Raw genomic sequence first — 12,066 nt, 5'->3', positions numbered from 1 at the left:
CTAATTAACATGTGTTGTTTACCTTTGTTTATTTCATTTAAAAAATCGCAGTACTTATAACGAGACAGTGGATAGGTAAATAATTATTTTGTTGTTGTTGGCGTGGTGGCGGTGCTGTCCCATCGGTCATCTGAATGTGAACCCAGTGGACTGCAGAATGACATTACTCTCATCTTGCAGTTCACCGTCTTCCTTTTGAGGGGACATAGAGGGAGTTATGGGACATTTGTATACGGTATTGAGGCAGTGGTGCCGTCCGATTATGCTGATGCCACAACATGAAGGCATCTTTTCCCAGCAGCTACTAACTATTTAGGTAATGTCCGGTATATCGGTGTATGTGGTACTAATTCCATACGACCATCCTTAATTCCTGCCTAAAAGCTGGGGCGAGGTGAGATCCTGAGACTAAGAGAAATATAAAAAAGATCACCTGGTGAAAAAGGCTCATGCGTCATTCATATACTTTCGTATCATTCACACCTTCCGAATCCTTGCTCCATCTCACAAAGCAACCTATCTTCACAAATTTTATTGCATTTTTCTTTGTGGATGCACTGTACATACGAAATGACCCCATGTTTATAGTGAAGAGTAGAGAGAAAGGGGGAAGAAGATGAAGACTACTTAGGATTAATAGAAGGGTCATTTTGGCAGATAAGGTGTTGTTGAGTGGCAGTCGTAACCTAGAATATGAAACATAGCAATCAAATTTGCATCCAGGTCCCCAGCTGTAGGTTAATGCTTGATGAACGTTGAACAGAGGAAATCAACATAGTCCAATGGATTTGACCGGTCCGAGAAAGAGCAAGGGGAACAGGGAAAGACGAAACTGAAGTGAGGGTGGGGGTGGAGTTTGGCGGATGAGGGAAAGAAAGAAGAGAGGGGTACATAGGTAACTTGGTGTGTGTGTGTGTGTGTGTGTGTGTGTGTGTGTGTGTGTGTGTGTGTGTGTGTGTGTGTGTGTGTGTGTGTGTGTGTGTGTGGAGGAGGTGGAGGGGGTTGGGGGTATATATATGAAGTCAAAGAGAGAGGAGTAACAGAAGAGAGTGTTGTGAGATGGCTGGACAAGTTTGAGTGGGTGGGCAACGGGTAAAAGTAACTTACTTTGGTGAGACAGAAGCGAGTCAAAGATAAAGCGAGAGATTCTGGAATAAAGGAGGGTTATGCAAGAGATTATATGGATCGATGGACTAAGTAAAGGGTTCTGTGAAAGATTTTAAATCGAAAGAGGGTTTTTAGAAGGGATAGATAATGTGAAGCACGTGAATATGGATGTTTATACCTGTAGGGTAGAGTCAGGATTCCAAGGGCTTCAATGATAAGTCAATATGAGTGTAGCCCATTTAATTTTGGAATGGAAGAGGGGTAATATAAAGGAATTTAGGGATGTGGATGTAATGAGTATGAGGCAATGGAAGAGATTTTAAGGTGAAAGAGGGCTGTCATAACAAAGATGATAGGAGTGGAAGGACACAATGGAATAAAGGAAGACTGACATAAGGAATTTTATGGATGGTTAAGCAGAAATAAGTGAAAGAGGGCTGACATGAGTGATTTTAAAGATACGGGAGAGGACGAAGTTAAAGAAATTGAAATGAAGGATTTTGTGGATCAAGTGGGTGGATGGTGCGAGGCAGGGATAACAGGAGAGACATTCCCAATGATGAAATTTTACAGACACAGGACAGTGGATGTTTAAGTGAAAACTAGCTCTAAATTGAATGACTTATGAAAATAATCAGTCGAAATCAACGTTATGGTAACCTCTTATACTCGTATGTGCAGTAACCTCGGTGATCTGATGATGCTTTCTTCTTTTTTCCCTGCTCATGACCATTTTAGTCCCCTTATGAGAAATGTTTAGAACTGAAGAGGTTAGACACAGCCTTCATTAACCTTTTTGATATGAGATTTACTTCCCAAGTTGAATATAATTGCCCTCGGACTCAAGGTTTTAACACACTGACTGGAAAGGCACCCCGTCTCAACAAAGGTATATTCAGGACTGGAGGTTGTGATGTTCCACTAGTCGGTCTGTCTTCCCTTGACGGAATTGGGTCAATCTCATTGCTTCAATTGTAAGTCATAAAAATTTGCATAAAATTTGAAGAAAGTTTGTTATAAGGTAGGAATGAGCGTCCTTGGGTACCAGTACTAGACAAACTTACGCTTCAGTCTGACTGGCTGATACGGGATTGACCATTAGATGAGCTGAAAAGAGAGGGATTTTTGCCACCTTTAAAAAAAATTTCTGTGAGAATGCTTTCTCTGTTTTGGTGGATGGAGAAAGCCGTCTTCAATGATGTCCTTGTCATATTCTCAATGGCTAGTGGCTCATATAAGAAGTAGGAAGCATGGATTCCAGGCATTCGGCAGTTATCTTATATCCAGAATGTTGGAGCCTTTTTTTTTTCTTCATATCAAGGCTAGTATGGACTATTTGCACTCCCCAGTTCCACTACAAAAGTTAAAAAAACATTAACTGCAGACCTTAAATTGGCAGTGAACACAATGTTTCATTTTATATAGGCCATACACTAGTGTCTAATGGTAGTAAATCAGTTTCCCTAACAATGTCATGCATTCATTTTCCAAAGCCTCCAAGCCAGACCTTACCCCTCCATTGGCAGAAAAAGGAAATGATGATAATGATGGTGATGATGATGATGACATCTTTCGTACAGGTGCACCTCCAGTGATCAAGGAACACCCAAACAACGTGGTGGTGCGACGCAATGATCCTGCCACTCTGAATTGCGCCGCCTCGGGCAGTTCCAGAATCCGATGGTTCCGGGACGGAAAGGAAGTGACCACGTCATCACAGGATCAGCGTTCACACCGGGTGCTTCTGCCCTCAGGTTCATTGTTCTTCCTGCGGGTCACGGCCACCAGGAGGGACAGTGATACGGGAACATATTGGTGTGAGACCTCAAACAGCTATGGCGCCACACGTTCAAAAAATGCCACACTCACTGTGGCCACACTGGCCTATGACTTCCAGCAGCAGGCTGACTCCTCTATAAAAGTGCTGGTAGGGGAATCCATCACCTTGCCCTGCCGGCCTCCCAAGGGCATTCCACCACCTGAGGTGACCTGGCTCAGGGATGGACACCAGGTCACCAACTCCAGCCGCATCAGTGTCAACCAGGATGGCGATCTGATAATCACCCAAGCCGTCCAGCAGGACTCGGCCCAATACATATGTCATGCCCACAACGCTGCTGGCACCCGTCAGGCACCGCCATCACACCTCACTGTCATGAGTAAGTTATTTGTTCATGTGTTGATTATCACTTTTCCACCTTAATTATATGGTTATATGCACTAGACTAGGGCAACCAAAAATAGTTACACCATATTTCAAAACCCTTAATAAAATTCTGTATGTTGTGCCCGCAATGTTGGTGGCTCCCATGAGGCTTCTCCAACTCACCCTGCCATCATCAATAAGTGAACAGTTTCAAAAAGAAAACATTTATTATTTTTTTGGTGTCCGGGCGATTTTATTCAGCTTTGGGGAGAGTTTTCGAGCTGGTGGGGTTAGGTATAGCCTACATTAACTTCATCGATAAAAAATATCATTCTGAAGTTGTATAAGATCATTTAGTGGTTGCAAGAACAAAATATACAGAAGACTACATCATGGGTTTTTATTAGTTGACGGTTGGTTGTGTTTATGATTGCCCATTGATCATATTATTATGACTGCCTAATATATGAGGCCCTGCACGCCACAAGGGGCGAAGCGCCATACCATCTGAAACCTGTTTGTTTCCACCAGCTCCTCCCTCAAACACTACCCTTTGACCGCACAAAGTCGCTTTGCTTCAGACTTTCACCTTTACTGCACTAATTAGAATTAAACAAAGCGACTTTGTGCATTTGGTAGGAATTTGAGTGTAAAGTGGAGGGACTGTAAGAAAATGTTCAGGAAAGAGGTGAAAAGAGTAAGACAGGGTGGAAGTGAAGTTAGCAGGGGAGTGAAAGATAAAAATGGTAGATTACTAGTGGAGAAGGGAGAAAAAGTGAGCAGATGGAGAGAACACTTTAAGGAATTGTTGAACGTAGAGGATGGAAGTAATGCGAGTATAAGTGGCTGGGGAATGGCTGGGAGAAGGAGGGAGGTGAGAAGACAGGAAGAAATCAGTAGGATAGAAGTTGTGGAAGCAATGAAGAAAGTTAAATTGAAGAAAGCCCCAGGAATTGATGGAGTGTGTGGTGAAATGCTGAAGCATGGGGGTGAGATAGTAGTAGAGTGGATGTGGAAGATGTGCAGATTAGCCTGGGAGGAAGGTAGAGTCCCGGAGGATTGGAAGTCAGGTATAATTATTCCCTTGTACAAAGGAAAAGGGGAAAAAGAAGTGTGTGGTAATCATAGGGGCATTTGTCTTCTTAGTATAATAGGAAAAGTGTATGGTAGGATACTTATTGACAGAGTTAGAGAAAGAACAGAGAAATTAGTTGGAGAAGAACAGGGAGGCTTTAGGAAGGGAAGAGGTTGTGAAGATCAGATATTCATTCTTAGATCTTTAGTTGAAAAGTTTCTAGAGAAAGGAAAGAAGTTGTATGCGGCTTTCATGGATTTGGAGAAAGCATATGACAGGGTGGATAGACAAGGATTGTGGAAAGTGTTAAGAATATATGGAGTAGATGGGAAGTTGTTGAATGCTGTGAAGAGTATGTACGATGGTGCGAAGGCTGCAGCGCATGTGGATGGTGAACTAAGTGAATTTTTCTCTTTGAAAGTTGGGTTGAAACAGGGATGTGTCATGTCTCCATGGTTGTTCAATCTGTACATGGATGGGGTAATAAAAGAGGTACAAGGTAGGGTACTGGATGTTGGAGTGGCCCTGGTGAGAGAGGATAGTGTTTGGAAACTCCCTGTACTGTTGTTTGCAGATGATACTGTGTTGTTGAGTGAAGACGAAGGGGAGCTGCAAGGCTTGGTGGATGAGTTTGGGAGAGTGTGTAAGAAACGGAATGAAGGTGAATGTAGGGAAGAGTAAAGTGATGGTCTTTGAGAGAGGTGAAGTCAGTGAATGTACAGCGAGGTTGGATGGTGAGGAATTGGAAAATGTGAGTACGTTTAAGTACTTGGGTAGTGTGATGAGTAAGGATGGAGGTTTGGAGGGAGACGTGCTTGAAAGGGTACAGCAGGGAAGAAAGGTTGCTGGTTCTTTGAAAGAAGTGATAAGAAACAGGGAAGTGTGCATGGAAGTGAAAAAGTTACTACATGACAGTATTGTGATACCAACTCTAACGTACGGAAGTGAAGCTTGGACGTTGTTGGAAGGACACAAGTCAAGAGTGAGAGCAGTGGAAATGAGTTATTTAAGAGGAGCCTGTGCAGTCACATGGAGAGATAGGCTGACGAATGAGGATATAAAGGAACGTTGTGGTGTTGATGTGGATGTGATAGGGAGCGTTATGAGGAACACACTGAGGTGGTTTGGCCATGTGGAGAGGATGGAGGGTGAAAGACTGACGAAGAGAGTGTATGTGAGTGAGGTGGAGGGGGGAAGAGGGAGGGGGAGGCCGAGGATGAGATGGAGGAATGGGGTGGAGAGGTATGTGAGAGAGGGGGGTGTGAGTTGGGAGCAGGGTAGTGAAATGGCGGGGGACAGGGCGACTTGGAGGCGATTTGTTTGTGGCCACCCCAAACGGGATTGAGGCGTCTGGCAATAGATAGATAGATAGATAGACTTTGTGCAGTCGTTGGGTAGTGTTCGAGGAAGCAGCTGGTGGAAAAAAACAGGTTTCAGCTGGCATGGCACTTTGCCCCTTAAGGCGTGCAAGCCCTCATTTCTTTTTTTTTTTCTTTTTTCTTTTTTTTTTTTTACTGATTGGTTTGATGTATTATTCCAAAATTTTCTATGCTATATAACTATGACAGTAGTAGTAGTAGTAGTTGCAACTCCAGGCGTATCTGTATGTGAACCCAGTGAGCTGCACCAATGTTGTCATTGTCTTGCAGTCCACGATCTTCCTTTTAGGAAAAAGAGATGGAAATGAGGGACGTTTCTATAACCGGATAGCAGATCTGCTCAGTCATACCAGTGCCACCACATGAAGGTGTCTCTCCAGCACCCTCCAGCACCATGCTATTATCATGCCTTGTATGTTTAATACCAACGTAGTTACACTATAAAGGTGTTAAATGCAGAAATGATTTGTTAGGTTGCTGTTGTTGTGACTCCAGACTCAGCTGTATGTGAACCCGGTGAACTGCAGGCTGAAGCTGTGGTCATTTTTGGTCCAGCTGATATAAATAGATAACAGAATACCTAATTTCGCAAGAAAATGTCCCCCTTCTTTGTTTAGTTACTGATTTACCATTATCCATGCTGCATTACCATTGTGGACATGGCAGTATAATAATTTCAATACACAATTATTCTACCATTATACTGTTTATTCTCCCAGCATCCCCGTGGTTTGAGGAGCAGCCATCCAACACGTCAGTGGCGTCAGGTGCTAGCGTGGAGTTGGGTTGCCGGGCAAGGGGCTCTCCCACCCCAACAGTCACTTGGAGGCGGATGGACGGAGGGATGCTGCTGGGAAGAGCCATTATTGAGGACCAGCAATTAGTTCTGCAGGGGGTGACAGTTGCAGACTCTGGTGTGTATGTGTGTGAGGCGGAGAGTGAGGCAGGTGTGGCCACTGCTAGGGCCACACTCACTGTGCTAGGTGCGCCAGTGCTGACCCAGGGACCTCAGCATCTGCAGGTGATTCATGGCAATGAGGCACAACTGCAGTGCCATGTGGAAGGCCAACCTCAACCCCTCGTGCTCTGGCATCTCCCCACTCTGGACGGGATGGCTGTTCTGGCCCCTGGTCACAGTAGCAGCCACTCCTCAGTGTCTGATGATGGCAGTACTCTCCTGTTGCACCAGCCAGCCACACGGGACATCGGTGCCTACTACTGTTGGGGCATTAACAGTGGTGGTGGGGTGAGTGGGCGAGCAGAAGTGGTGGTGGTAAGAGCACTGCCTCCACCAGTAGTAGGTGTGGGACCCAAGGACATGACAGTGGCCCCTGGAGGAGTGGCCAGGTTCTCATGTGAGGTGGTGAGTGAAGAAGCTCCAGCGAATGTCACCTGGTGGTACCAGCCCTCCGCACACCTGCCGTCCCGTCAGCTGAGCCTGCACCCTCACCAGTCTCGGACCTCCCTGCCAAAGAATGGTGCCCTCATTATCAAAGATGTGCGATTTGATGATGCAGGCATATACAGCTGTCATGTAGCGGCAACAACAGGAAGTATACAGCAGGAGGCAGTGCTTAAAGTGGTGGAGGACACAGAGCCAATGGAGTCACCACTACTGCCACCACCACCCACCAAGCCCCGTATAATGGGCTGGAACCAAACTGCAGTGCAGCTAAGCTGGCTGCCCAACTCCCAGGGCAGCAAGACTGACCACCAGTGGTATGCTGTGGAGTACTGGTGTCAGGGATGGTCCGAGTGGCGGGTGGCTGATGCTGTTGTCACACAAGAATCATGTGTTGTCAGTCACCTGTCGCCAGGCCACACCTACACTTTCCTGGTGCGCACTGTCAACAGTCAGGGGGCGTCGTTCCCAAGCCCTTGGTCTGATCCTGTCACCACCAGAGCCAACCCACACCCCACTCTCACTGCAGACCAGGTACTGTATTTATAAACTGATCTACATTTTGCTCTGTATAAGATTCTTTGAATAAAGGAATGTCTTTGCTTATACAAGCACCAGCCACTTTAGTTTAAGCTAATATTAGTGACAGTAATACTACAAAAAGTGTTTTGCCATAATACGTATCTTAAAGAAATTTGTTTAAATGTAAAAACTGTCTAGGACCCTTTATAAATCCAGGGCTCCCAGAAAATTACCCTCTCCAGTCGTCTGTATAGCTGGGACTGCTCAGTCTCCACCTGTAGAGAGCGAAGATAGTTTGGCTGCTACATTAATATACTAATCAACCTTCTTGTCACTGGACAAAAAAGGGGCAGTATAAAGCATGAAAAGGGTTATAGAAGGTAGAAAATTATATGCTGTACACACTGGTCATACTGACTGAGGCATCCCTGCAGTACATATGAATTGGCCTGTGTTATAGGAGAACCACCCTGTGCCTTCCCCAGGTGCGTCAGGTCCAGCGTCGCCTGTCGCGTTCCCTGGTAACTTTAACCAAGGCTACAGCCATGGCAGCAGACAGTGTTATGCTGAGCTGGAGCTTCTTGGAGCCAGTGGAGGATTGGGTTGAGGGGGTGTTTGTGTACTGGATGGCGGAGGGAGGCAGTGTAGAGGTGACTACTGTCCTGGGCACCTCGTCCACCTATCACATCCACAACCTGCACCCCAACACGCCTTACACCTTCTTCATTGTACCCTTCTGGCACAGGATCGAGGGCACGCCGTCGAACTCATACCACCTCACCATGCCTGAGGACGGTAAGTATTCTTGCTAGCACTGAAAAGTTCGTAGCACCTCTACCTTAGAAATCTGTTTTGCATATTGTACCTTTTTATCCTCTTGTACATTTTTAAGGTAAATAGGGTCGATACAAAACTTATGCAAATTATATTTATGAGAATAATTGGTGTAATATGCACGGTAAATTGCTAAGAAAAGGTGTTGACAGCTACAAAGCTTCCAGTGCCAAGTGTATCCTAATATGACCCTAGATTTCTTCCAGTTTCGGTATTATAGGAAAAACAAACATTTTTTCACTATGATGTTCTTTTTCTCTTTGTTGCTACGAGTTTCGTACTTCCCATCTTCTTGTTTCTGGATCCTCCCTGACTCTATCATTATGAAGGAGAAAAATCACGATGATGGTTATGACTACCATTTGAAGACAGAGTGCAGATTAGGAGAGACTCATCGAATTGGAGGGGTTAGATGTAGCCTTCATAAACTACAACATAAGCCAGCACGTAGTAGTCCTCTATCAGAGACATGTCGGCTGCATTAGCTACTGTATGATAACATTAATTAGTAATGTTGTTTGAGGCTAGTTTTATAAGAAACAGTGTTGAAGTTTCTATGATGACATGGTAGTCAAACTACCATACTGTATTTTACAGTTTACGCCAAGCATCGCACAGTTGGTGCCTGTGTTGTATTTCATTGGTCTAAGAGTATACCATGTGTCCCTGGTTCTATGAGTATCATATGTACAGAAACAGTTAATCTGATAGATAAGCAGATATGTACAGGTATGAACTCAGGTAGATAGACTGATAAACGTATAGACAGATATATAAACAGACTGATATGAATAGATAGATAAATTGATAGGGAGAGATAGAAAAAATAGATAACACTTCGAGATATATTGTTACAACCAAATCATAATATAAAATGTTCACCCCCGTCTTTTCAGTGCCACGGACTGCGCCAGGTAACGTGCGAGTAACGAGGCAAGAGAAGGGTTCAGTGCTGATTGAGTGGTCGGGCATTAATACTGAGGAGGCGCAGGGGGAGGTGATAGGGTACATGGTCACACTCAGCCACAATGGTAGTCAGGTTACCGAGACAGTTGATGCACCCTACCTGGAAACTCGTGATTTACTGCCTGGACACGTATATACCGTGCGCGTGGCGGCGCTCACAGGTGCTGGAGCGGGACCTTTCAGTGCCCCTGTAGTGGTAGAGGGACATGGGTTGGGCAAGGCAGTGGCAGTAGGGGAGGTGCTGTACGCCCCGACACACTCAGTATGGTTGGCGTACCTACTGATTCCGTTGGTGCTGTTACTGGTGCTTGGTACGGTGTGGTACTTGTGGAGGGTACAGCACAAGGCACCACCAGCCAGCCCACCTCACGCACCTCCACTGTACCAGGACCCTTCCATCAATATGTACAGTGACCACAAGGTATGGCAGCCGTCTGACAGTGATAAGGATTCCAGCTTATCCTCCTCACGACTCCTCAAGCCGTATCAGATGGTTAATGAGTACACGGAACCAAGGATACTGCTTCCCAACAACACTGCTGAAGCATACGCCACAACAGCCCTGCTGGCCTCATCACCACCACACACGTCCTGCTGCCATCCAAGTGATCAGTCTGCTAAGATGCAGGTCAACTGGGCTGCCATCCTGCCTCCTCCGCCAGCCTCTCCACCGCCTGACCTTGACTTGGGAGAGCCACAGCAGCAAGGGACGCCACCCGGAATGTGCTCCAGGGCCTCCCGGTATGATAATATGGGCGAGGCAGAGCACTACGGGATGCCCTGTGATGCCACCTCGGAACACATGTATGAGTCGTATGCACAGGTCACCTCCTTCGACAGATTCCTCACCTTCAGGAGCCTGCAGCGATGTGGTGATAATAAAGTGCCAGTTGACTGCCACCTTGCTCACCCTGGCCAACCACCACGTAACAACACACCCTAGCAATACCACTGATAAAACATCATATATGCTGTAACGGAAGAACTATACGCCATACTGATATTGGTGTGAATATACAAGTTTTGGCTATACCTGAACATTCATAGCAACGTCAACAGTGCAATGAATTTACAGGAAAAAATATACCCATATGTTGAAACTGATGTGAGTGTGCAACAGTTTCGGCTCAGCGTACTTATTCATATCAAAAGAGGGTCCAGCTCAGGTGGAACTGTTTGTATCTTCACACACACACACACACACACACACACACACACACACACACACACACACACACACACACACACACACACACACACACACACAGTTCTTGCGTTTGAATAACAGCACTCTACTGTAAGATCACGATCTATCCTCGGTGCTAAGGTACCGTCGTCGAAGGTGATGATAATTTTGCTATTGGCAGTGACAGTTATGTATATGTATGTGTAAAAAAATCTTGTAAAATTATCTGTATAATAAACAGTGTGATCTGTTGTGTATAGTGAGCATTCGAGTATGCAGTACTTTGTGTATGGTGGTAGAACTAGTGCACATTGCATATCAATCAAACGGTGAACTCTACGTTTTTTGCTACTTGTTTGTGAGTAGTAGAGTAAAATGTGCTGAGAGAAGACTCTTTAATAAGTTAACGAAAGGTGTTCGTGGCTGTTCGTGTTATACTCTATATTAATGATTGCAGAGTGATACTTTATTTTTATAATATAAATCTTTAACCATACTCTAGTGATATTAGCAGCCTCACTTGTTAATAGAGTGATACTTTATTTTTATAATATAAATCTTTAACCATACTCTAGTGATATTAGCAGCCTCACTTGTTAATATGCCCAACCATCCTTAGTAATAACCCCAACCACATCTTATAGCAAAGATTCCAGTTACACTCTAGTGAGATTCTTCTTCGCCTTGAAACCCTTGTAATCCTCTCAGATACACTCTTTAGGAATACTTTTGCGGAATTTGGTAATATTCCCAGACACTTCCTAATATTATTCCCTGACACATCCGAGTATTATTCCCAGTCACAAGTTAATAATACTCCTAACCTCACATTTTAGTAAAACTCCCAGCCACACAAAATAGTATTATCCCCAACCACCCCAACAATATTTTCAGACTAATAGTTCAACCACAACATTGAAATACTATTCTCAGCCACATCCTTGTTGTTAATTTACCTCAGTCCAGTGTCAATATTCCACTCACACCCTAGGATAGGACTCACAGTGGTATTATGGTTGGCGTAGAAGATTTAATAGCATTTCATTCTTCGTGTTTCGCTTAGCACTTTATACGTTAATATTCGGTTACATTTTAGCTACGTCTTTTTAACATCGCTCAGGTGTCTGTAATAAACGGGGTGAGGTGGTGTAATGTGGATAATACATAACTGAGGAAACAGTTGTTACAAAATCTTCAAAGACACTCAGAATACAAGGCACACACTGCGTTCTTCACTCAGCTTTATTCCTTATCCTTCAACTTACACTACTCCTTTCCCTTTCTCCTCCCTCACTCTGCCCACTAATCTCCCCTCCTTCACCCTACATTCCCCCTTCCTTCTCTCCTAACTTACCCTGCCTGTCGGTCATTTTTCCTTCCCTGTACACGTCTCCCTCCCTCCCCTTTCCCTCGCAATAACTTCATTAATGTTCAGCCAATAACAGCCCC

General features: G+C 44.8%; 1 protein-coding gene across 1 annotated transcript in view; it reads left to right on the top strand.

Moving 5' to 3' along the window:
• Positions 1-10,374, top strand: part of LOC145415014 (roundabout homolog 1-like) — a 160,472-nt gene extending 150,098 nt beyond the window's left edge. The window contains exons 3-6 of the mRNA XM_080284431.1: positions 2,688-3,266; positions 6,427-7,643; positions 8,117-8,426; positions 9,362-10,374. Of these exons, the coding sequence (XP_080140557.1) occupies positions 2,688-3,266; positions 6,427-7,643; positions 8,117-8,426; positions 9,362-10,374 (3,119 nt within the window). The remainder of the gene's footprint in view (positions 1-2,687; positions 3,267-6,426; positions 7,644-8,116; positions 8,427-9,361) is intronic.
• Positions 10,375-12,066: the final 1,692 nt, after the last annotated feature.

This window comes from Coenobita brevimanus, chromosome 13, assembly GCF_032717465.1.
Source record: "Coenobita brevimanus isolate Jiangsu-jjx chromosome 13, ASM3271746v2, whole genome shotgun sequence".
In the NCBI taxonomy this organism is placed as follows: domain Eukaryota; kingdom Metazoa; phylum Arthropoda; class Malacostraca; order Decapoda; family Coenobitidae; genus Coenobita; species Coenobita brevimanus.
Note: the sequence above shows the minus strand (reverse complement) of the source record. Positions and strands in the feature narration are given on the sequence as shown.